The sequence below is a fragment of the Rattus norvegicus genome, chromosome 9 (genome assembly GCF_021556685.1).
Source record: "Rattus norvegicus strain SHRSP/BbbUtx chromosome 9, alternate assembly SHRSP_T2T, whole genome shotgun sequence".
NCBI lineage: Eukaryota > Metazoa > Chordata > Mammalia > Rodentia > Muridae > Rattus > Rattus norvegicus.
In genome coordinates this window covers 105522590-105549228 of record NC_141542.1, presented here as the reverse complement: position 1 = coordinate 105549228, position 26639 = coordinate 105522590, and the positions used below count along the sequence as shown (strand labels likewise).

Genomic DNA, 26639 nt, shown 5'->3' with positions numbered 1-26639 from the left:
AGAAACTCACTTGTTGGCAGGGGCACGTGAGGGGGTTGGTTACCCACAAGGTGCTTACCAAGGGTGTAAGACAGAATACAAAACCAAAGAATCAAAAATTTATAACTAGTGTTAGCACAGCCTGTGCCCATTAGAAATATATTAATTAAAGTAATATGTTCGTAAGGTTAGAAGCCTAGTACATTTCTAAGAGGGGAGAGGAATCCCCAAGGCCTGAAAATAAACATAAAAAATTAAGGAGTTTGAATCACCCAGTCTGTTCTGCACCAATTTCAAATATGGATGCCCTAGGCTAGATCAGATTTCTCTAGGTTGTCAGGGCCATGGCTGCAGCCCTGGAACTGCAGGTGGAGCATCTGCGCATCCCTACCTGGTGGAGTCCAACGAGGGCTTTGTCCGTCCCTGGCTGCCCTCTTCCCACACGCTGTTGGCCAGCTCATTCCCGATGGAGGACATCACCTTGATCAGCTCCATGGGCCAGTCGTCGAGGTCGAGCGATCGGACCCGAGAGAGGTGGGTGCCGAGATTCCGGTGGATCCCTGAGCACTCGATACACATGAGGGCTCCCAAGTTCAAACTGGCCCAGTTGGGGTCTACGGGAAGAGAGAGCGGAATGTAAGTCAGACTGCCATCAGTGACTCGAAATGGCCCTGACTCTCAGAGACACCTGAACAAACCAGCCAGTCCTCACAGTCCCATGACTTAAGAGCCGCTCTTGGTGCCAAGGGAGACGGGGTCTGTTACTGGCGGCAGGGTGTTTGTTTGGACGGAAATGACTTCTGCGATACTTTCACAGCACCGTTCACCTCCACAGGGCTGGTGCACAGCACAGAAAAATCACGTGGTAAGATGTCCACTGCGGCCCGCCAATGATAGAGGGAGCAAGCAGCAGAGATGAACACTGGGTGACACCAGGTCACTCCCGAGGCTGCACTGGCTCCCATAACCCTTTTGTTACCGTCAGCCTGGCTTGGGCAAACTTCAAAGACTGAAGAGGCACACTCCTGTGAGAGGGTATGGCCGTCAAGGGCCTTGCTTAAGAGAACCCATAGCAGCAACTCACGGGGCTCCACGGGTCACTGGAGGGTCAGTGGGCAGGTAACACAGAGTTGGGTCAGGACCCAGTTCCTCCAACCATGACTTTTGATGTGAACAGTGTGAATGTTCCAAGCTGGGATGGTCAGCTCCTATAGAGAGTAGCCTTGGGACTAATCTGTCATTGTGTGAAACTGGACAACATTATCAGAAGACCAGGAACTTGGGTACAGGGCTGGCTTTGGGCTTATAATTTCTAGTGCTTTGCAAAGATAGGCTGGCCTTGATGGCTACTGCCTCTCACTGCTGAAAGAGAGTCTAAACCCACACAGGTAGAACTGGCATTTATCCAAGTTTACCAGAAGAGTCAGCAAAAACTGATCTGACCCAGTGGGGAGATGTCCTTGGCTCTCTACAGAGCGAATGACCATCAACGGTTGCATGGTGACTAACCAGATGTCAGCCAGCCATGCATTTAATGTGAGTACATCTCTACAAGATGGCTGGTTTATATCCCAGGAGGCCCTGGCAGAGAGGCCTGTGTTCCCAGAGATGTTCCAACGGGAAAGGGAAAACCTAGGTCTCACACAGAAGCAGAGTGAGCAGGATACAGAGACACAGAGGCTCCATGTGAATATAAGGAAGGACTGAGTTACAGGTGGCAGACATCTGTGCTGTGGTTTGGATGTGAAACATCCCCCCACAGGCTCATGTGTCTGAACACTTGGTCTCCACATGGTGGCGCTGTTTTAGGTGGATGTGAACCCTTCTGTAGGTGGGGCCTAGGTGGAGGAAATGCCTTGAGGTTTGGAGTTTAGTCCCACTTCCTGTCCTGGCCCGACCGCCTGTCACCAAAGGACCCACCACTACCACCACAGGACATACCGTAGCTCCTCAAACTGCAGTCATACTGAACCTCCTTCCCTCACTCCCTGTTTCTTGTCAGGTGTTTTGTGGTCTCGGAGCACCAAGTGGGCATAGCACAGAGGTAGCATGGAGGCTCTCACCTGTGTCTGCTATCCCTCACAGCCTGGCTTCTACACTGCTGTCTCTACCACCCCGTCCACTGAGACGAGACAGCCACAGCTGCCAGCCACCTTCCATGGCTAAATCCTTCAGCCCATTGCTGGCCTCTTGTCCACATGAAGTTTGAGTCAAATGTCTCTTTGGATTTTCTCCCTGCTTTTCATCTTTTCCCCAGCATTCTCCTCAAATCAACTCTTGCCGTGGCTCCTATAATCTCTTCTGATGCCAGCCTCTCTTCCCGCAAACCCAGCTTGACCCTGGGTTTAGTGACAACCTAAACTGTAACAACTTTAAGGGCTCTTAGCTCCCTCCTCCCACCAGCTGTCTGCCTGCCCTGATAAGGGATTTTTCTGTCAGTGTTCTTTCTACCTCTTCCAACCAAACCAGTGTTCTTTCAGGATCTCGGGGGCTGGCATGCATGCTTTCATCGTCCCCACAGATACTCTTCTCCTGTCCCCGACTCCTGTCCTTATCATCTCGACACACTGTGGTAGGACTGTAGCAAGCTTGTGTCTGTATGTTCACATCCTGACCCCTGCAGGCCACCTCCTGACAGCAGCCACGGAATGCAGCAGACCCAATCCTGTAACACTGAGGCTCAAAATCTGCTGTGGCTACTACCACTTGCTCCTGGGATCAGGTTCAGAGTCTCTGCAGACAGAACCAGAACTGAGCCCTTTCCTGTCTCGTGTGAGAGGCCTCAGCATCTCTACCCACCCGTGCATAACACTTTTAGCTCTGCCTGGCATTCTGCTTGCCCTCTGGTCTCAGCTAGAATACCTTCCCTAGGACACCTATCTTGGTTACCTCCTATCCACTGCACCCCCATATAATAGGGTGACATCACAGCTTGATGCGCCTATTCTCCCTGCTGGTTATGGTCATCAGAGACTGTGACCACATGCCATATCCAGACAAATAAGAATAGCCCTGCCATAGCAGAGCCCATAGCTAAGGGACTGAGGGATGGTAGGAACTGATGACATCATCAGAAGATCTACTCGGGCTGGTGGGTGAGGCAAGATCTACTAGGAACCAACCAGGCTCTGACAAGTCTAAGAACTGACCCTCTGGACAGCACTAGCAATGACAGAATTTCATGGACCAGGAGTCAGAGACTAGGCTGCCTCTCACTTTTGTTCTGGAAGCTCTGGGATTCCTCAGGTCCCTCTTTGAATATGTTCCTGGTGGCTGGCAACTGGTACCCCCAACACAGATGTCCACTGTCAGTGGATACTGGACAGACCTGGGCTGGGGCATGTTGCAAGCTCCCTCTAGGGCAAGATTCTCAGAGATGGCCCTTACCCTGAGATGTGGATACCACTGACATTTTAAAATTCACTGGACCAGAATTTCTCCTTATAGACAAGCAGCCCACAGCTAAGGTTGTCCAGGGCAAAATAGGACAGATTAAGTGTGCAAAATGGGGGAGATGCTTGGTGATCTGCAGTCACTGATTATAGCTTCAAATCCCACATTGCACTAAAGTCCTCGGGCCATATCCTCAACCCCCAGAGGGGTGACACACATGAAATGGTGGGCCAGTGTGACTCTCTAGGTGGGCTTTTCCCAGTCACAATGTCTGTTACACCACCAACTGATGTCATCAGTACCTTTCCTGAGTCCTTAGATGTGGGCGGCTCTGATTTCAGTCCTTAGTTGGGACATCATTAAAGCTGGTGTCTGCTCCCTCCTTGCCCTTCCTAGGGGTATTGCTACAATCGAAGACACTCGCCCTTCACATGTACTTGCCACATTGCTCCGACTTCCTGAGGCCATGCTCACGCCACACTGCTTGTGCTGTATGGAGACCTGTTTCCTGGCATTTGCACCAAAATTGGGTATTTATATCTCAAACTCTTCCCTGATCGCTCCGTACTTCACATCAGACCTCCGAATATCTTAAGGCCTCTGAGGGAAGCAAGGGGAGGGTGAAGGGTGTGGCTGACTGGAACAGTCCTGCTTGCTCCGTGGCCTGGACAGACCGCTGAGACCCTGGGCTCTTCCTTATCTGACCTGCCAAAGGGCCTGTGACAATACCAACCATCACTCTTGAAAACTCAAAGGCAACATGTGTGGGCCGGGCAGAGCATACTTGGTGAATGGTCTTGAACCTCTTTTCCCGAAGCTTCCAACCCTGCCTTTATCATCCTTGTTCCATCTGCTCATGTAGCCTTGTCTATAGTCTCCCCCCACACCACCACCCCCGTCAGGAAAGACCCACGACCTCCAATTTGCCTCACGCTACAGCTCCTGTAAAGCCATAGGTTGGTTTCTTTTTGATGCATGCTGGAAACAATTATGGACATCAATCTCTGGATTGGATTTTTTTTTTTTTTTAATATGCCGCACGTTTTGTACTTTAAAAAAAAAAAAGGTCTGGTTTAAGGAAAGTTTTGGATAAAAACACATTTCAGATAAATGTTCCTCTCTTTCCAACTCACATTTTGAAAGCGAAATGTAAAAATTCAAACAAAACGAGAGACTTTAAAGCACTATCCAAAAGAGCCTGAGGAGGGAGCCCTTCCTGCCCTGAGGACGGAGTGGCTCCTGTTGGGCTGTGGTCAGCCAAGCCATCTGGACAACTGGCTGGCCAGGGCCCTTAGGGAAAGCTCAGTTCTTCCCCTTCGTCTGGAGCAAGCCTGGCCTGGTGCCTTGGTGTCTCCTGAGGAGACGCTCACAATTCACCCGCAGGTCTCCAACTCACCCTGCTGTTCTATTCTCATACAGTGAGCTGGCATGGTCAGGAAGTCTCCCCACTCCACATAAAGCAGCTCAGAGTTCCGTCCCTGCTGTGAAATGTGGTAGTGCACCTCTGCCTACGAATGCATAAAGACCTCGCCATCCCTCCTAGTGGCACCTGAGTACCTCCATCACCTCCAGCCTGAGTGGTCGCTCCTTCTCTGCTCACCCAGGGGGGGTGCTCAGTCACATCACTTCCTCATCTCCTGTTCCTGCAGTGCCCTGTTGACAAGCCAACTCCGGAGGGAAGCTTCCCCTGAGGTGGAAGGTCTGAGGTCTGAGGTGCCCTTTGCTCCTCCAAGGCTCCTCCAAGACTGTCGCGTGGGCTTCTGCCTTGCCCACTGGGCCCACTGATGTCATGGCCAGTGACAGAGGTGCTCAGTTCCCAGACATCCCTCAAGGGAACCAGCACCTTTTACCCAGTTTGAACTGCACTTCCCCCTCTTCAAGCCTCTATGTGACAATAAACGGGCAAAGTTTACATCGCTTCTGAGGATGTCGACTCAGAATTAAAGCAAGGCTCTGCACGCCAGGATGTAAGAAGCAAACAAAGTGTGACATAAAACCGGGACCGCTCCAGGGGACGCAGTCACTCACTGTTTCAGTCCTTCACCCACTGATGCCTGAGGCTGAAGCAGGGCACAGAGCCGTCCAGCATGCAAGAAACAGCCACTTCTGCCAGGGAAGCTGTGTAAAGGCTACTGTGTTAAGATAAAACCCAACCTTAAAATACGTCACGGCCCCATTGCTTGATGACGGGCCCTCTCTCTCTGCTGTCGCCATAAGGATCCAGGGGCCCTGTCATCCCGTGCACTTACTCTGGGTGTCACAGTCCACGCAGTGCGAGTTCCCTCTCATGTTACGGATTGACTGCAGTGCCATGGCTTCGCTCTGGCTGGTGAGTCGGGACTAGGCACAAAGGAAGGCAGAAATGCGAGATATGAGCATCTGGGAGAAATCCACACATCTTCTGACAACGTCAGGAAAAAAAAGCCCTATTATACACAGGAGCAGCAGTGTACAATTTCCAAACAATTACTCCTTTTCTGGTGTCTGAGGGAAGTCTGTGAGGGAGAGACAGGTTGCACGTCAGGGTTATTGGTTGAGATGGACTCTGCCCAAAATGAGCAGAGTGGTCAGACCTCCATCATTTGTGAATGAACCAGAGACAGCTATGCAGAGAATGTCACTGGCTAACACACCTTTTCGGACACGCACCTCCTTGGTATGAAGATAAAAGAATAAGAGAAAAAAAAAAAAGGAATCTGTGTATCAGCCAAGCGTCAGGCCTTAGTCAGCGTGCTTGGTTCATCAGAAAAAACCCCTTCCCACTAAGTCACACGTCACAGCCCGAAGAGTGTTCCTCATGCGAGGGTCTTGCAGTTGCTGCAGCAGCAAATCAAAGTCACTCACTGGACCGAGGCAGGGGAATTTATTCTTAAGCATACTTTTTGGTCTTTGGAAGAGATTTCTTTTTAAAAGTTTCACCTGCTGCAGCAAGGTTAGAAAATATGGGGAAAGACACAAGCGTTTACAAACTAGGATTTCATTATCCAGAGAGCACCTGGCTTGGTGGTTTTAACCTGCAGGTTGTGACCCCTTCGGTGGAGTCAAATGACCCTCTCACAGGGGCCATATATCAGATTATCTTGTATATCGGATGTTTACATTACGATTCATAACAGTAGCAAAACTAGTTATGAAGTAGCTATGAGGTAACTTTACGGTTGGGGTCACAACATGGGGAACTATATTTAAGGGCCATGGATGGTGTTAGGGAAGTTTGAGAAGTCCTGCTCCGGCTGTCTCTGTATGCACATCTGTATCACAGGTTCTGTGGGGAAGCCGGACGGGTACATGTTGCCCTGAAGCCTGCCTTTTCAGCCTAGCGATTCTGTCTGTCACTCAGTGCAAGTGGAGCCTCTGACTTCACTGAATGCATGCGTGTGAGCCCACTGAGGGTACAGCCAGTTCCTGGACTAAACGTGTGGACTGTTCTAATTGTCCTAGGCCCTGGACAGTGCTGTGAAGAACACGCTACCTGTGAGCCTCTCTCTACACATATCCCCAGTTGTAAGGATGGAACCTTGGAAGCAAAGGGGCAGAGTGGGAAGTGACACGCACATTTCTAAAGGTTTGTTTACCCAACATGCATTTGAAGTCACAGTTAAAGCAAAAGCTGATCAGTTTCGGAACGTAGAATAAATTCTGTTTGTGTACAAATCTTTACAAATTAAGGTACCTGGTGCTAAACAGGTGGATGTAAAACAGCTTATGGCTTGCTACTTAATAATAAGTTATCTATATAATAATAAGTTATCTATCTAATAATGAGTTATCTATATAATAATGAGTTATTTATTTGTTGCTATTGTTTCATGAGCACCCTGGACTACTGTGTTTTTATTTCCCCTTTGGAACCAGAAAGCATTAACAACTTGAATTTGTGTAAGGAGGTGTCTCACACACACACACACACACACACACACACACACACACACACACACACACACAGAGGGGTCTGCCTATCCACCTGTTTCTTTCTCCATAAACCTACACAACTCTGTGGCTCACTGGTCAGACTTGGATTATCCACTGGGAGTTGAAATACTGGGCACTGTTCTCTCTAATGGAGTCTGGGCTTTTCTCAGGTCATCTGTGGTGGGGGCACTATATCCCATTTTACCCTCTCACAATCTAACCAGCAGCTACCCAGGTGCGTATCTGATGTCCTTGAGTTGCTCACGGGGTTTCCTCCCAGGGGAAGCCACTTCTACAAGTATGCTTGTTCATGGGTATATCTGCCTCTGGTCCAAGACATCTTATTGTCTGAGTTCAGAGTAGAAAACTGGAAAGAGGCTCTCATTGAAGTAAAATGGGAGAAGCCAACACTGGCCAGAGCTTCTGAAATCAAAGAGAAAGGGGGTGTGGCTTCAGTCAGAATATGTGAGATTAATTTGTCCATGCAACCTGGGATGACTTGTCTGATCAGCAGTGTATGTCCTCTTCCCTGCTCTGAAGCTAAAGTTCCAAGCCTGTGGATGCCAGGTGTCATTGTGCCCATTGGTAAGGAGGGGAGACACATGGTGGTTAGATGGGGACACGACTTGGGAATCCAGGGAGCTCAGAATAAAAGACATTGATTCTTCCCAGTTGGGTATAAACTATCTTCTAAGAGAGAACAAAATTACATAATGCTGATAATGGCTGTGGTCTGGCTTACCCTGGCTCACAAGGGTAATAAAATAACACACCCTGTCTCTCTGAAAAACGGACTCCCTTCTTAATGACAAAGCTGGCCATACATCATGGGCAGAGGTTTCTTTAAATGCTTATAAATGAAACTGCAGGTGGATGGCAATGTCTTTCTTTGGTTTCCAGTCGATCGCAGTTTGAAAAATCAAAATGCTCACTAAGAATCTCAATGGGTCAGCGAAGGGTCCTGAGTCTCTAAGGGTTCAAAGACTGAAATGGAAAGAACCCGGCTGGGAAAGATAGGGCCAGTACAAGGAAGATCACCGAGTAGCGGCCCAGAAAACGCAGCGAACGCACTTTCATTTCTGGCCAAACAACTGCTGGAGAACTCTTTTTAATTACTGAATGAAACATACACGACTTTAAAAAACAGGATTCACCTTGCCCAAACTCCCTACAATCTCCCCTGCGTTTGTATCCCTGTGACATTGGAGACATTTATGAGGGCAGCATAGGGCGTCTTTTAAATCCAGGTCTCTTTTTCTGATTTATTCTGCGTCAAACAATAACAACAAAAAAAATAAGTATGGGCGCATAAGCAGGCAGAGTCCAAAAGGCTCCATCACCTACAGAGAAAGGCGAATGCGTCCCATGTAGCGCTGGCTGCCACAGCAAAAGCTTCCTGTTGGACATCCTGCCACATGCAGACGGCCAAGCCAGGACACCAATACATGCACGGTGTTTGTAGATACAAAGTGGTTTTATCTTTTCAATTACTTAGTATTTTTTCCTCACAAAGCATACCTGGGTCTTGTCATCCACACAAGCCATCTGATGCCTGTGTCCCCCCCTGGGGCTCCACTTGGGCCTTCTTTTCCCTTTAATGATCAGCAGCCTTGATTTTGGGGCAGCCTGCTGTGGACCTTACCTTATTCTTGCTGCTCTCACAGGACTGCAGGCTGGCTAGGATCTGGCTCTCGATGGCTTGGACCCATGCGTCTCGCTCCTCGTATGTGGTGGCTTCAAAGTGCCACGTCTGGCCAGTGAGGGACACAATGATAAACTCCAAGTTTTCTTCTTGCTCTGGAACATAGAGGTGGGATGAAGAGCTCACTTTTATGACAGCAGCGCCCGAGCCCATCCTGTCACAAGTGCCTCTGGATTTAATGGCACCGGCATGGGGCTGGCGGCACACACAGGATAGGAGTGCTGAGATCTGATCCACACACCCGCCAACACTCAAGACTGGCTTCCAAAAGCCAGCAGAGATAACTAGATTTCAGTTGATGCTTAGGGGAATGGGGAGAAAGGAGAGACAGTGTGGAATGTCAGGATCTCTGTGTGGGCACAGACCAAGCAACTTAGGAAAGTAAGTTTGCAACTTACTGCTGGCCTTTGGGTCTGCAGGAGGAAAATGGAGTTAGTTCTGCTAGATATGAAACCAGACTATGAAAGAGTTGGGTCTGGATCCAGGTAAGCTAGAAACGCTAAGGTGGGTGTCCATCCAGGGCTGGGAAACTATTAATGGGAGAGTTAATTCTCGCCGTGCAGAAACATGGACAAAATGAATCCAGGCGATTCAGAGGTGCTTTAGTGGACACGGGCCTAGCTGGCGGGGGCCACAGAGAGACATCTGCTATGAAAGGGGAAGGGAGGCTGTGTCCTGATCCTGTGATACTACCTGACCCTCTGTCTTTAGGGAGGTTCCACTCCTGAGGCTCATCTTCTTCCCCCATGGACTGGGTACAGGCAGTTTCTAATGTTATTTATCATGAGCTAAATACTGTGTATGAGCACATGTTGCCCAGCCTGGCCACAAGAGACTATGTGTATTTCTTTCCCAGCACCTAATCAGAGGTGAGACTGCTCAGGAAAATACAGCCAGAAGTCCAGGCTGGACCCTTCATATGCCTCAGAAGAGGACGAGTTACTAGCATTGACCTAGCACCGGCTATGTGATCAAGTGTAGTCATAATGAAAGAGTAACCTGCAGACTTGGCTTATCAGTTAAGTTATTCCCTCCTTCCTCCCGCATAGACAAGGGCATGGTGGCTCTCTTGTTCCCAAAGACCCACTTCTGGCCTCCTAATCTCACATGGAGGCCATCAAGCCCCACACCTAGGAACTGGGACAGTGCCTAGGAATGGGGTACTCAGGAGGTCCTCAATAACACTTCCTTCTCCTCCTCCACCACCACCCACCACCACCCGCCACCACCAATCACTATGGCACACTTGTGTGTCACACTTGTGTGGAGTCTTTCGTGTTCTGAAGATTATGATGTAAGCAATCGGGCTCTCTCTGAACTTTTAATCTGACGAGCGGGCCTTAACCCTGAGCAGTCTGACCACCACATGGAAGCTGGGCAAGCACACCTGTGTGCAAACCCTCTTGCTTCCCCAGAGAACCCAGCTTGCTTAGCATAGGCCGGTGTGTTCTCCTCTGTTCTTGGATTTTGGGGACTGAGTAGTTAAGAATTCAAAAGACAGTCCTGGTAGGAATGGCACTGTGCTGTCTTCGAGACCCACGTCTGTGTGGAAGTGGGACACACCCACGTGTTGTGTGGGGGATGGCTGGGGAGGGGCCCAAGGTCTCTGGAAATGGGGACTAGTTGTGTTTCCATTAAAAAAGAAAAAAAAAAAAAGACTACACAGTTAACTTCAGACAGGTCTCTCTGAGGCTGACCTGCAGCTGCAGCCTGTGATTACCAGCAGAGCTGTGGCATCTGTGGGCTTGAACAGACCCATTCTTCTGATCCAGAGTGTCTATGTCATGATACTGTTCATTCTAACTTTTACCACACAGGGGTGGATAAGACAGCACCCCGATTCAGGACCTAAAGCTAGTGGAGGGGCAGGTAGGACAGGGACACGTTATATAATTCATGTAGAAAAATGGGACATTTGGGTCATTCACAGAAGGGCATGGGCACTGTGCATAGCCTTACGTCACTTTGCATCTGTGGAGCTCAAGTATGGTAAGACAGTTCCCTCTGGTTGGGATTTACTGCAGGTCCAGGGGAGAAATGACAGCCTTGGGCCTCCCAGCTTAGATCTCTGTACACTGCTCTTCCTTAGAGGATTTCTGCCCATGCCTCTAGCCGGGATCACAAGATAGATACACTGTGAGCTGGAGGGCAAATGGCTTAAATGGCTTGACTGAGGTACAGGTTTGGTCCCAGGGCTCTCAGTTACCTTCCTCCATGCCTTGGGTTTCAGGGGAGTCAGAGTGGGATCTCTGAAGGACCCCATTCTGTAAGGACACGCACACCCAGGTGGCGGCTAAGAACCCGGGTCAAGTGCTACAAGGATATCACCAAGCTGTCTGCCTCGTCCTGCCTCCAGCTTGGGTAGCCGTACGTAATGTTCTGGTGAAGCTGCAGAGCCACACTCTGGCTCTGCCTGGTCCTGGGAGCCATGCGTCTCTCTAAGGTACCCAAAGAGGCTGAGTTCACAGGAGCGCCAGGATCTTGTCACGTCCAGCAGGACCCACTGCACCACACTGTCAGTTTTCCTTCCGGTGGACACAGATTTCCCTCTGCCCTTCTGTACACCGGCCTTCCCCACCCACATGCCCCCATTCCTGGTGGTTTCCCTCTGCTTCTTTATGGCTACCTTCCATACCTTCTTGGGGATTTAGATTTCGTAAGGATCTCTTCACTCTCCTCGGAGCTCCCAGAGTTCCTCTATAAATGTTTTGACCACTGCACAGGATGTACACCCCACAGACACACACCGTTCTACCCCATTCCACAGAGACTCCACCTCACACTCTGTGGCACCTGTGTGCTCAGTTCTCCTCTGCTCTCTCCCTCATGGACACTGCTCTGACACCTCACTTCCAAGCCTAGGAATGAGTACTCGGTCAGGTCATAGTTCTGCTCGGTCTTCTTTGCCCTCGATCTCATTTCTCTGGAATAGCTGGCACTGACTAGATACTGCTACCGTCTTCCGAATGCTCAGTCATGCGGAATCCCCCACTTGGATGGGAGGAAGGCATACAACTGGGAGAGTAAAAGGAAGGCCGGACAAGTTACATGGTGAGATGGAGGACTCTGGAAGCTTCTGTGGACCGTGCCTCCTGTACGACCACCTCACAAGCCTGAACCTCTCTCTCACCTGGCCCAGGTATTTATAGGGGTCTTCCGTAAAGTATGCTCATCCATTTTGAAAAAGAGGAATGGGGGGGGGACAACAAAGCCCACGATAATGTACTCTGTGGGTACACAAAGCAATCTGAAAACTCAAGAGCAAAAATGTTCTGAAACCCGAAATTTTGAGTCTTGATGTAATACAGGATTCATTCCAGAACATGGCAGATGTTAACCCACAAAGCCTAAACACGCTGTGTACCCAAGGGGTGTGGTCCTGCCCTGTCCTCTGGTGGAGGTCACTGAGTGCCACCAGCACACTTCAGCCAAAAAGTGCTAGGAAGCCCATCAGCTTCCAGGGTCCAAGCCCAGACGTTCCTGCAGACAGCTGGCTACACCTTCCTACCCCACAGCTGGTTACACGGGATGTTTCACTGTCTTTATGGCCTTCTCCACTTTACAAAGGTTCCTGTCACTTAGAACAAGCACTGATAAAGCCAGTGTACAGTGTCAGTGCTTACCGATGGCACCCAGAGGCCCCCAGACCTGACCCATGCTCAGTGGCGGTGACTAAGAAAGCAGATGGCCCAGTGGAACACACTCTCCTCCTGTACCGCTCAGACATTTCACTAGGTGACACAGTGCCAGTCAATTCCCCAACGGCCAGAAGGCTGTGTTACTTTATAAACTGTCAGTTGATGATACTAGAGGTTTTCTTAGCAACCAGCTTTAATGATCGTAGGCACCATTGGCAGTGTGGGACGGGTCAGTCAGAGCTGAGCACTACTGTCCTCTATTTACTTATTGGCCTTTTGAAACTGGGCCTCACTTTGTAGCCCAGACTGGCCTCAGATTCAAGATCCTGCCTTGCCTCTGTCTCCCAAGGAGTGAGATGACAGGTATCCCCTACCACCACTGCCTCACCCCCAAACAACGGATGCTTAGTAAAAGGGGCCCATTTTAGTGTTTTATCCCTGGTGTCATTTGCAGATACAAACCATACTAATGTAATGACAGATATAGTGGCTTATGCAGAGTCTCAGGTTGTAGACGACCCATTTGGCATATATGTTAGAAGCATGTTCTTAGTTCAAGACATCCACACAAGCACAAAGTTATTTCCACCCCCAAGAAGAAGCCCAAAGGCCACTTCACCCTAGCCTGAAGCTCCAGGCTATGTACATTTTGGTCCCTAGCTCACTGAAACGGTGATGGGGCTCCGGGGGGACCTGAACAGTTTTCTGTGTTTAACGGTTGGCTGTGGAAAGGTCCACTATAATAGTATTTTAGAGCCATGAACCTGTCGAAACCAACCTGCCCAATTATTCCCAATGACATTAATAACACCGGATATCGCACTAATTGTGTCCAGTTTCTATGCAGACGAGGCCCCGGGGGGCTAATTTTGCCTCCTCAGGGGCGAGCATCTCAGCCATCAGACCGACTTCACAGAGAATCCCTCCTCATTACACAAGTCTGGGCTGTCAAACTTTTTTTCCCCTTAAAGGTTAATGGGCCAATCAGTCATCAATTATTTTTGTGGAATTCTAGCAGACAAAGGGTTAAAGGGCTACAGACAGCTGAAAATAGTTCAAATATGCGGCGGCTGTTTTTAACAGGAGACACCTGATGAAGATGAACACAGAGAACAGGGAAAGGCAGGGGGAGGGGTGGAGAAGACCTGGACACTTGCAGACACTGGCTGCACGGATGGGACAGGAAAGACAGCCATGCTCCAGAGTGGTGCGACCTGACCAAGGGAGCACAGTAGGTTTGTTTTCCAAGCTGAAAGGATGTATGGCCTGCAAGGAACACTTGGGCCAGTCTGTCACTGGTCACACGTGAGTCTGCACTCTGGAGGGGGAAGATGGTCTCCCAGGCTTCCTGGAGCCTGGGATCTGACCCTGAGGTCCCCCAGGGAGTCTGGCTACAAGGAAGAGCCTGCTTCCTGCTGCACTGATGAACAGGCACTGTGAAGAACTGACGTGGGCTTTGCTGCACAGAAGGGAGGGTTCAGGGGAAGGAGGGATGCATCCACACAGGCATGGCTGATGTCAGTTACCAGTGCCGTGAGCCTCGACGTATCCAGATGGGTACCGCTGAGCATGGCTAGACAATAAAACAGTCAAGGCCCTCAGGGAGAAGGGCATCCTGTCCTTGGTTTCTGTCACAGAAGGATGGGCCTTTGGTAGGGCACATCATACCTCTCTGCTCAACACAGACACCAACTCTGCCTTGGCCACCCCTCCATTCATGAACGTTAGTTAGCAAGGGGTTTCTGCAGTGGGGTGTCCACATGGTGGAGAAGGGCTTTCCTTATACTGTGTTGGGGTGCCTGAGAGCAGGTCACTGCACCTCTCTGTAAAGATTCATGCCTGTGTGTGGGTATGTGCGAGCGCAGGCACTCAAGGTCAGGAGGAGACTCTGGACTGCTTGAAGCTGGAAGCAGAGTTAGCAGGCACATTTTGTGGGTCTGGGAACCGAACTTGGATTTCCGCAGGAGGAGTGTGTACTCCTCAGCACTGAGGTGTCAACCCTCTGTGGCCATCAGCCACATCTGCATCAGCTGGCTAGGGGTGACATAGCACGTGGTCCCCACCTTCCTTTTACAAGGGAAGATCCCTGGGATCTAAGGAGCCTGCTGACTGCTGTCCTTATGTAAACTGTGAACAGATGAACAGCACAGTTTCAGTCTCCGGGTCTCTCACTGCCTGGGCCCTGTGTGCCCCGTGAGGCAATGTCATACACAGCCTCAGGCTTGTGTGCATGCTTCAGTGTTTGTCCCTTAAAAGCCCACGTGCACTTGGCATGTAGTTTAGGTATTTTATCAATGGCGGAAACCACCTGTTTAAGATATCAGCTCAAACCCACCACAACACAAAGGTCAGCTCTGCTCTTAAATTTTTCCCCACTTCTAAAGGGAACGATGGATGTGATGAAGGTGATGGCCAAACAGCACCCTGCATATTTACTGTCAGGAAGCTGTCTATGTCTTTGCTGTTCAGGGTCCTCTGGGCTGCTGTCCACCTTCTCTCTGTTGCCCAGGTGTGCTGAGTGCCCAGCATGGCCAACCTTGCTTTCCCTGAAGCCAATTCTGGAGTGGAGGTTTTACAGTCTGGCTTCAGCTCCTGTTTGAATACTAGGTCTCCAGTTGGCAGAACTGTTTGGGAAGGATGAGGAGGAAGTGTGGCTTTGTTGTAGGAGTGTGCCACTGTGGGTGGGCTTTGAGGTTTCAAAAGCCCACACCATTCACAGTTAGCACCCATAGCCTCTCTCCCTGCCTTGTGGTTGTGTCCAAGATGTGAGCTCTCAGCTAGTGCTCAGCACCACGCCTGCCTGCCTGCCACCATGCTCCCCACCCTAATGGTCATAGACTCACTATCTGAAACTGTGAGCCCCAATAACCCCTTCTATAAGCTGCTCTGGGCATGGTGTCTTGCCAGTAACTAAGGGCCGTGACTAAGGCAGCATATTAACACAGTCAGCACTTAGATATGCTAGCTTCTGCCAATTTGTCTCTATACTGACAAGTGACTTTCCATGGACTGAGCCTTTGGGTTGAATTTTAGTAACTAAGTCAGATCCTGCTCGAGAGGCCCATGACACACAGTGATGACCCAGAGTAGGTAATCTGTGTCTCTCTCTAGGCAGAAATGGACCTCTGTAGGGAAAGCAGGACCACAGGATCTTTTTGGACATTGGCTGACCCTTGGGTACAAGGGTCATCTGTAGTGTGAAGTCAGCGATATTCAGGCACTCCTCTCTCTCTCGACTGGCAGAGGGGTGCGCTCTGCATACTGAGCTATGCTTGCTGCTTCCACCCCCTCTTCCCTTTACTTCACCCTTTTATCCATATATAAGAGGCTAACAATGCTGTCGCTCTGGTCCCTTAGCTCATGAGTCCACTTGTCTCGTCTGCTAGGGGATGGCAGCCCTGTCTGCTATGTCATACTGACCTGGAGGATTTCTGCCATTCAGGGCCCCCTGTTTTTTCTTACATAATGTTCCTTGGTTCCTAGGTGCTCTCTAAGAAACATCTGCTACAGAGTCAAACACTCAAGCTGAGCCCACTCACCTAACACCTAGACCTCATTTTGCTTGGGCTGCTAAGAAAGACGGTTATTACCTCACAACACTAACAGGCCCTGGGGCTTGCTACACAGGCTTCCAAGACACGTTAAAGCTGCAACTCCTGCTGAAGGAATTGCATTCACTGTCACCAACCACAAGCCAGAGAGCTTTAAACCTGGACACTACAGGGGTTACCAAAGGCCAGCGCCTCGCTTTCAAGGATGGGCAAAGGATAACCCACATCTATCCTAAGAATTCCCATTTTTATACATTCTGGACTTGTCTACCATATGGATCTGAGAGGGAGGGGGGAGGGAGGGAGGGAGGGAGAGAGAGAGAGTGAGTGTGTGTGTGTGTGTGTGTGTGTGTGTGTGTGTGTGTGTGTGGTGTCCTGGTGTAAACAGCTCTGCAGAGGGTCTGGGGAACTTACGGCAACCTTGATTCCCCATGAGTAACATAATACTTACTTGGCAGGGGTACTGTGAGGCGCAAATGAGACAATGTGGTCCAGGGGCCAGAGAGGAAAGAAATTGAACAAAATAAACAAACAAAAACCCCCAAACAGTCCTTTGGTGAGATCCTGGGCTTCAGGCACAACCCTGTCTGTCTTCACAACCTACATCCCCAGAACAGTTCTACAACTTCTTCAGTCTCCTACCCAAAACTGGGTTTATTAATTGGCCTCCCTCCCAAATAATAAAGCCAATTTTTGTGTCTAGGGAACTGAACTCTGGAACAATTTCATTTTGGTGTTTTCTGGGAACCCCCCGAATAAATCTACCAAGTGGAAATCTTAAGAAACATTACATTTCAAGAGGAGCTTTTCAAATTATCTGACGAAAGTCAGAGTGTTTTGCACATACATCTTCATGAAGGGTTAGTTTACAGACAGTGGTCATGTGGGGCACATTAATTGCCTGGAATCAGAAAAATATTTTGATAATTTATGGAATTACATGAATTCTGCAGCTAATTATTGTATGTCATATGGCAGGAGGCAGCACGCACGCACGCACGCACGCACACAGGAAGAGTGGATGCACTGCTCAAATGAAAATTCATAGATGCAACCACACACTGAGCACACTGTGGCTAGAAATATGGGAGAACAGAAGAGTGGTTCCTGCATCCCAACCCTCATGGCTGCCTGTATCTCAATCCCCACAGCTGCTTGGCCCCAATCCCCATGGATGCCTGCAGTCCTCACTCAAATGGAGGGACCCCAAGGGTGTTAAGCTAGCGAGTATTCAGAGAGGAGTGGATCTCATCTGGTCGTCTCCTGCCCTCAATTGGTACCCTAAGTGGCCTCCTGCCTGAAGCTCTGGTTGCCTTGGACGCCAAGTCCCCTGTTATCCAGCAGTGATAGCAGAGGAGCGAGCCTTCGGCTGACTCCTTACATACACAGACTGTCAAGCCAGCCCAGCAGTGTCTTCTGGGAGGCCCTCCAGCAGGTGATGGGCAGGAAGCTCGAGGCTAATGAGACAACTGTTTGCCTTCTCGATGCTCCCAATCTTGTATCAGTAACTTTAAGACCAAGCTTACAACTTCAGTTTTTAAGGCAAGAGGTCAAGCAATAAACCTATCCCCTATTCCATATAAAAGAAATACGTGAATGATAGGAACGCGGGAAAGAGAAATACAAACCCCAAACCAAACATCCCTGTCAGGGAGCACACTGGCATCCTTGAAGCTCGGTGGAACACTGTAACTGATGAGATGGATTCTTAGTTCTCTTGCCTCAGTTTTGCTTTCTGAATGTTTTGAAGGGACATGTGGCCAGGCCAGGATGCAGTGACATGGGGCAGAGAACCTGCCCTGGAGGAGGGGTGCAGACACAGCCGTGAGTATACAATGGCTTTTTAACAAGCTGCCCTGCCAGTGTGGCTCTTACTTGGTGCGTTCACTTCTGCTGGAGAGCAGAGCTTTTGGGGTGGTGGGGCAGGAGTAACTGTGAAGGGACCGGAGAGAGGATGGGGACATAAATCAGGAAAGGTTAATGACCGGTATGCGAGGAAGGGACTTTGTTTACAGAAAACGGTGTGCAATTTAAAATTTACAGGAGATTTAATGCCACTGCTTGGCAATCGCTAAAATCAACAGCCCAGAAAACAGTGACATTAAGAAAAATATTACAGTTATAATCATCCCCAAATAAGTCAATTAGTGTTAGGGCGAGAGCTCGCCATTACTTGACCCATTTGGCTTGCACTTAAGTGAAAAAGGAACCCCTCCCCCCCATTACACGGAGCTTGCTGGATTGTGACCTGCTTTGCATCCTGTATTACCCGACAGCCTCCCTTCCTTGCACCTGGGTGGATGGTGCTGGGTTTTCCCTTGCCTGGCATCAAAATAATTCTGACCCTTGACATTTGTAATCATAAAAAAAAAAAAGGCAATTTATAATTGTGTTGTTCAAATGAAGGCGAAGGGCGCGGGGGAGGGGGATTCAGCCTGCTATTACACAAAAGCGATGACGGCTGTCTTCAGTGAGAAAGCAACCCGAGTCAATTTGTGAACTTTGGCACCAGACGACCTTTAGAAACAAAACAATATACGGAATTTACAAGCAATAGCAGCCCATGCAAATGGCCCGGGCCTGCTGCCTCTGGATTAGAGCTGCAGAGAGCATTATGGAGAATGCTTCCACAAAACAAATTAAGACTGTTACTTAAATGTCACGGCACACTATTGTATTTGGCTACAGATCATTACACCTGATACTAACACTTTAAAAAACTATAATAACTTGGGAAATATTACATTGAGTGCCCACATGTATAAAGGAAAGGGGGGAAAAGAGAGGAGAAAATAGGTTTCCAAAGTAATTTAAGCATCACTACCCTATGACTGAAGGGAAAGGTCAGAATTTAAGTAAGCTGAAAGGAACATGAATGGTAAAACAGAACACACAAACAAAAGGATGAAAAGACCACAGGGCGGACTGCAAACACAACAGGGGGCATGCGGCTGCAGGGCGGGCGCATTTCCATGTCTGCATGGGGAGGAAGGCAGGAAGGCAGGAAGGCAGGGAGGAAGGCGGGAAGGCGGGAAGGCGGGGAGGCAGGAGCCGGGGCAGGCGGGCGGGGCGGGGTGCAGTTACCTTCGGTGTTGGTGCTGCTGCTGCTGTATATGTTTCGCAGGCTACCAACACGGTTTAGTTTCCATGCTTTGCGTTTGGCTGCATCCCGAGAGCAGAGAGGGCAGGGGGGAAAGAGACAACAAAAAGGAAAAGAAAACAAATGAAAAAGGGAGAAAAGAAATGTCAAAGCAGCGCGTGAAGTCACCTCTGAGCGCACAGCAGGGGGGTAAGCACCCAAGGGCTCCTTCTCTGGTTCTCCACTCCCCCAGGACAGCACAGAGGGGCGTGAGAAGGTGGGTGTGCCAGCTCTGGTAGTGGAGTGAGTGCTCACAGATTCCCAGGCAAATGTGCCTATGCCCCCTTGGTAAGTCGAGGCTACTCGCTGAAGGGCAAATGCTGGCCTTTGGGCTCTCGTGGGCCATCCTTCAGAAGCTACGAGTTCTTTATCTGCCAAGTACAAGAATGTGTCCAAGCGATCCTGGTGGGAAGCAGGTTAGGTGTGCATGTTTCAGAGGCAGGTCTTTAAAATGAGAGCGTTTTTTGTTAACTCCTTCACCCCATCCTGAGAAGAACACTAGGAGAGAGCAGCAAAGCCCTGGGGACATCTTGGAGACCAGGTGGCTCCCCCATAGCAGAAGGCTCCTCAGACTCTTCAGAAAGGACAGACACCAAGACACTTCTAGTGGGATGCTAGGGTTACAGTGAATACTCAGCCAATTGCACACAGTGTGACACAGTGCAGTGCAGCTGTGGACACTGCCCACCAGATATGCGACAAGACACTCCAGGGACACAGGCATGTTACACACACACACACACACACACACACACACACACACACACACACACACACGACAGACACCTGAGGCTTGGAAAAATATGGCTTAAGGATTCCCTCAGCCCTTGAGGATACAGGTCACAGAACCCAACAGGAGTTGACAAAGTGGCTCCTGGGAGCCAAAGGCAGAGCCATATATCTTAGGCTGAGCCTGCCACTGTAGGCAGACACCAAAATATACAGCAGGGGTGAAAGTTGCCATGTTCCCAAGGAAGGGTACCATGGGTCATCTGTTTCTCAACCCCATAGTCAGGAAGAGAACCCACTGGACATTTACATCAGGCGATGCAGCACGGGCAGGATGCCTGATTGACCCTGACTCAGGATAGGTTAGCCATGCTTGTCTGCTGAAGTGTTCAAGTCATTCAGCAGCAGGCAGTGTGGTGTCAGGTCCTGGTTAGGCTGTGTGAACATGGGTCTCTGATGGGTAGAAAGTGACGTAGGGACATGTCTAGGTGAGTCTAGTTGCTGTACGCTCTCTTTGTGCTTCTTTAGAAAGATCAGCAAAATAGATGGGAGAAACACGAGCTGTCAAGCAAGCAGTCTCCGTTCTGAAACACAGCCTTATATATTTAGGGCAAAGTTTAATCACGAGAGCAAACAACTGTGAGTTCACTGTCCGTTGACTTAAAATGATTAAAGTCACTATAATTAAACACCAAAGGCTCACGATATAGTGTGGACAGCAACAGATAATTTGATAAGAAATCTAATTCCCTAATGAGTAAATACGTAAGGCTGCTGCCTGGAGTCTTCTTCCTATTGTGTATGGGTGGAGACTGACCTTTTCATGGGGGCTGGGGTGGGGAGGGGAGAAGAGTGGAGGGACTTTTCCCAGGAAGCACACCTGGGAAGGGCTGTTCAGATACCGGCCAGCTCCGATGTCAATCACAGTTTTCATGAAATCAAAGGCTTGCTGCACACAGACCCACCTGTCCTTCCACAGGTTACACCGTGTTCCCTTTTCACTAGTGGATGCTCCTAGCGCATATTTCATAAGTTCCTGGAAGAAGTGGTTACTATCGGACCTCCTTTTGGAACATTTACATATAAATAGGTAGACTCAGGGCTGCCCCGGCAGAAGTGAGAAGCTTCGGGAAACCTCCTCCAGGTTGCTGTGCACTCTGCATTTTTCAAGCTCTGTTCTCTCGTTACGGTTGGGATGTATAACCAGGAAGTGAACTTACAGCCTGGATTTCTATTAACCCTATTGATGAAATAATCAATTTTAACGAATAAAGTGTCACGGCTTTTTCTTCCTTGTAAACGAATGGCTGTTCTCTGGCTGATACCAAGGTCCTGATATGAGCATTTGTCTCTGGGGCACTGATTGCTTAAGTCGCCTTGTTTAGGAGATTTTCAGCAAGAACTACAGTCATGATCATCGATAACGCCTTCTCAGGGAAAACAGTCACATGGTACCAAATGGAGGCCCTAGACTCCAGCTCCATGCATTGGGCCGACCATCACATACCCCATAGCATTCCCTGGTCTCACTCTTGGCAAGAAGCATGATGTCTAAGGTCATCAAGCTCAAGTGGTTTTCTGTGCAAACTATTTCTCCTGAGAGGATCTTACCATACCCAGGCAGTCTCAAACTCCTCTTGCCTCAGTCTCAGGACACAGATATGCAACACTGTACCTCACTTGGATCATCGCTATGTTAAATTTCAGGTTTTTCAAAGACGTACTGAACACTGTTTTGTGTGTTTTGTTTTTAAAACGCCGGCTAACATTGAGATTTTGCTATGAATGTTCCCGCTCAGAATTCCATGTGGAGCTGGACGAAGGGCAGCGTGCTGAAAGCATGTGGCTGCCCGTGTGCTCGTTCTATCCACACTGCAGCTCTGCACCCGGGGTAAGCCGAGGTTTTCATCTGGATTTCAGCAGCTAGCTAAATGACAGGGGCTGCACCAAGGTCTCCAACGGCAGACAATTCCAGGACAGGGTACTCCAGGACATACAAGGCTGGACCCAAGCACAGACCCTGGGTGTGCTATCTCCCCTCCCATTTCACAGATGCAAGTTCACATAGGAGGACAGAAACATCGCTAGGCTTTGTAACACACAGCTATGAGTGCAAGGGGAAATGCCACCCTCGTAATGACAACTAAACAGGCACAGTGAACTTCGTCGCACACAGGCTTGCTTTGGAACCGCCAGAGCAGGAGGCTGAGGGAGCGAGGCTGAGGGCTGAGTCCTTAGGGCAGAGGTTTAAAAGTATCATCACTGGACTGAGTAACTAATACCTTTCTTGTTGCTATAAGTGCAGTGTAAAAGAATGAAGGCTGTGTTTCGGCTTACCGTTGGAGGGTAAGGTTTGTCATCGTGGGGAAGGCCAGCTGGTCACGCCATATGCAGAGTCAGGAAGCAGACACGGGTGCTGGTGCTCAGTCTCCCTTTCTCTTTATTTAGTCTAAGACCCTAGCCTACAGTTCGGTGTTACCCACAATTAGGGTATGGCTTCCCTCCTTGGTTAACCACAATTCAACTACGGCGGCCTGTCTCCAGGATGCTTCCAGGTCATACCCAGTTGACAGTTAGGATTATACATGACGATGGTTGCAAAGTTATTTTGTAAGGATTAAAAGGACTGAAAATTCGACACACGCAAGCTAAAAGCACAGAGCAAGGTTGGTGACTATCTGATCCAACACTGGTATCGGCGACTTTCTTTGAAATAAGCATTAGTTATGAGCACTGAGCTAGACTGACAGGACAATTCTGGGGGACCAGAGGATGTCCCAGTTGGAACCTGTGATATCAAAATAACAGGAAAGAGGAGTGTGCTGATTTCCACTCTCCGAGGTTTAATCGTTTCTCTAGTCTGTAGCCCCAGGGTGGCACCCTGCACCTTCAGGTCTGTGGTGGAATCACACCCTCTGCCCAAGTCACGCTCTGAGTGGGAACGACAGGTACAGCCCCTATCCCAGTGCCTTCATACAGTACCTGATGGCTATGAAAGAACAACTCGGGGTCCCCCCGAGTCAAAGACACACGGCGTTCAACTTTTGGTAATCACTAACAGACAGCCTCGGTCTTTCAAAGACGAAGAAGAGAAAACATGTAAATTACGGCTCTCTATGAAACTGGAGTGACTGGAATCACTTAGCGCACACAGCCCTTGACCACTACACACCTCCCCATTCCTGGGAGCTAGATTTTCATACGGACTGGAGCAACCTTCGGGGACTCAGAGCTTCATTTGAAAGGACCGTTTCTGTTATTCTGTGTCCCTAAATAAAACAATAGCTTTGTTTTACCATAGCATGAAAAACCGGAAAGCAGAATCTTAGTGCTGAGACTTCCAGCCAGCTTTTATTAAAAGGGATAGAATATTCCCTAGTCTGTTGCCATGTACAAGACAGCAGGGTTGCATCCTAAACTCCCCCTCCACCACGACACCAGGGAAACAGACTTACGACGTCACCGCTGCTCTTCCGATAGCGGCCTTGGTTGATTAGATAAGTAGTTCCTGGAGAGCCAATTTAAAAATGCTGCACCCACGAGGTGGTTATGCCCAGGCCTGTAAGCTGGCTAGGCTGGATACATGAAGCACATCCTGGGCACACACACAGAATGGCTGATGGAATGAGGAGGCTGCTGCAACCCCACGGAATCAATTAGGAGAGCAAGCAGGGTCTTTTTACCTATCCCGAGCGAGGCCACTCACTTCTAACAATGTCTCATCCCAAGAAGGAAATGAATAACCCCTCTTGCTCATACAAGGGAGGATAAGCTGATGCCTTAAAGAGAACCCAAGCCATCGCCTTGTCAGACAGGGCAATTCCTTGTCCACATTAGACTGTATAAACCTAAAGATGTTACCAGTATAAACCCTATCAGTGCAGAAAACATCACCTTTGCTCCTCAGAGCTGAGGGCTGACTGTGTCACCAAGGCCACCTCCCAGGAGCCTCTGCTGGGCAGTGAACGAATGGTACTGTGGTTTTGCGTTGCTTCTAATGTGGGCTGCCCCAGGATCTTTTGTCTGCAGCAATTATGTCCTGAGAGACTGGGGTGGGGAATTTCTTTTGTCTAGCTCTCTGATTGTTCATTTGCTTGACCAGACTGTGTAAATGTTTACTTCTTTTCTTAAAAAAGGCAGGGACTTGATGATAGGATGCAACCCAGAAGTTTCTGGTTTATGTGAACTCACTACTTGTCTTGTGCAGGGGCTTCCCACAGTGGCTGCTTCCCAGAGAAGGAGTCCTGTTGAAACATTTCTCAAAGGGGACTTTGAAAGGATTAAACAAAATCTGAGACCAAGCAGATGGACACAGCACAGCCAAGTCTAGAAGTCAAAATACCTGTGCTGCTGGTAGCACCCAGTGAGACCAGTCATCTTCCCAACTCTAAACCACAGGCAGTAAAGTATCTCCTAAAAGGAAAATACTGGAACAATCTATCGATCCTTAATTGAATGGTTTCAACTTAATTTCTAATAACTTGGAATGCCTTTCTTTACCACAGACACTATTTTGACTAGAACACGTTGGGTTTGAAAACCGATGAGGGCTTTTATGTAGTGGACTGATGCAGGCACTTTGGGAAATGTCAGTAACCCTGGCAGACAGAAAGAATAAAATCAATGCAAAACTTCAGACTCACCAGAAACCCAGAAGCTCCCAAGATGGGGCCGTGGGGCTCTTTTCTGGCCTAAAGATGTATGGAACTGTGGATGGAGATCTCCAGGGCGCCAGGCAACTGGGTCTCTCAGTCTGAGGCCAGAGTGTGAATGTGAACCTGGGGATTGTAAGATACCAGCATAAACAAGCACTGTCTCCACGATGTGTGTTTATGATGTGGACTTTGTTGTCTGGCCTATTTGCAGACAGATTAGTAACTCACAGGAGGAGACTGAAGGGGCATTTCTCCTTATTTTTCTGGGGCAATGTTTTTGAGGAAGCTCAGACCAGAAGCCCATGGCCTCTTGGCTTCCATGTTCACTTGAGCATAAGGGAAGAGCGGAAGACAGGAAGGACCCTGGAACTGTGGAGAGTACTGTCCCAGCTGTGCCACGGTGTACTGCAGGGTTGATGCCTGGCTTCAACCAGTAACATACATGCATGTTCACACACACACACACACACACACACACACTACACACACACACTACACACACACTACACACACACTACACACACACCACACTACACACACACACCCCACACACACACACTATACACACGCACACCTTACACACACACACACCCATACGCACACACACACCCACCCATACATACCACAAACCCATACACACCACACACCCATACACACCACACACACATACACACACCACACACACCTCACACACACACACACACACCCATACACACCACACACCTCACACACACACCACATACACCTCACACACACACACGTGCACACACGCACGCACGCACGCACAAAGAGCAAACCGAATTCTCACTTAGTCAACAAATGAGGGTTTACCAGTTTCCCAAACTGAATGGTGTGTGGGAAGAAGTCCTACATGGGCCAACAGACAAGTAGTTGTGGGGCCAGAGAATGGCAGAGGCCCTGATTAAATTAATTTCACCTAGTTCTATCTTGACATTCTATGGAGTCAGACAAGATGGGGCGGGGTACAGGTCTGGGGCCCTCGGTGTTCCCGAGTCAGGAGTGAGTGATAATGGGAAACAGCCATCTCATCTTCGCCTCTCGCCCCTTCCCTTTCTTCTCATCTTGGCCCCCACCCTTTCCGCTCCTTTCTTCTTCTTTTCTTTCTCAATTTCCTCCAACAAAAATATATTGCAGATTCTTTTTTCTTTTCTTAAACACAAAATCTTTTTAGATGATTCCAGGGAAAAATTGTTTTTTAATAAAACTCCAAATTGAGTTATCGTATTTCAAAGCATTGACTAGTTAAGCAACTAATCAAAGGCATAATTATTTAATGACCACTGCTCGTGCTCTTGCACAGGGCTGTAATTGAGGGGCTGTGATCACTGGACCACCAGCCTCATTGGCAGCAAACGGGGGCCTCTGCATTTGATCTGCTGTTTCTGCAGCCGCGTTCCGGAGGGCGGGGGGAACACTCCACGCAGCGGCTCCCTCACATGTGGCATCTGAACCTGAGGAGAACTGTCGGATCAAGCAGAGACGAGCGTGCTGCTCCCATCTGAGGCCAGCTGCAGACACCTCCAAGGGTGCGGCCGATGGGCAGCTTCAGAAATCACAGAGTCCGGAATCCAGAATCCAGAAGATTGTTGGTAGTCAGTGTGTAAAGACCAGAGAGGAGGAGAAGTCTAAACTCACTCTCCTTGCTCATTCAAACACTCATTCCTTTACACACCAACAATCTCTTCCCATAAAGCTGCGTTGGCCGTAACATCAGGGTTTCTTTCGTCATTGTGAATGATTAACCAAGGTCATTACCATGGAAGGAAGGCCTGGGAGAAGTGCTGCAGTGCTGAGCCGTCAGAATGACAGAGTCTGCCTTCTTTCATTAGAAACTAAACACACCGACTCTGTCCAGGTTTAACCGAGTGCCGGTGAAACCGCTACACCTGCTCTAGGATTACTGCAGAAGTGAGCTAACTT

General features: G+C 49.1%; 1 protein-coding gene across 30 annotated transcripts in view; it reads right to left on the bottom strand.

Annotated features, from left to right (window-relative positions):
• Agap1 (ArfGAP with GTPase domain, ankyrin repeat and PH domain 1) overlaps positions 1-26639 on the bottom strand; it is a 435485-nt gene that overhangs the window by 53104 nt on the left and 355742 nt on the right. For 10 of the 30 annotated variants that reach the window (NM_001401593.1, NM_001108230.2, XM_087566488.1 and 7 more), the window contains 3 exons: positions 8927-9081; positions 5622-5712; positions 371-593 (listed from right to left, as the gene is read on the bottom strand). In NM_001401593.1, the coding sequence (NP_001388522.1) occupies positions 371-593; positions 5622-5712; positions 8927-9081 (469 nt within the window). Of the gene's footprint in view, positions 1-370; positions 594-5621; positions 5713-8926; positions 9082-19259; positions 19338-24686; positions 24822-26639 lie in introns of all 30 variants that reach the window. The other 20 variants (XM_087566485.1, XM_087566489.1, XM_087566486.1 and 17 more) reach the window with 3 other exon arrangements.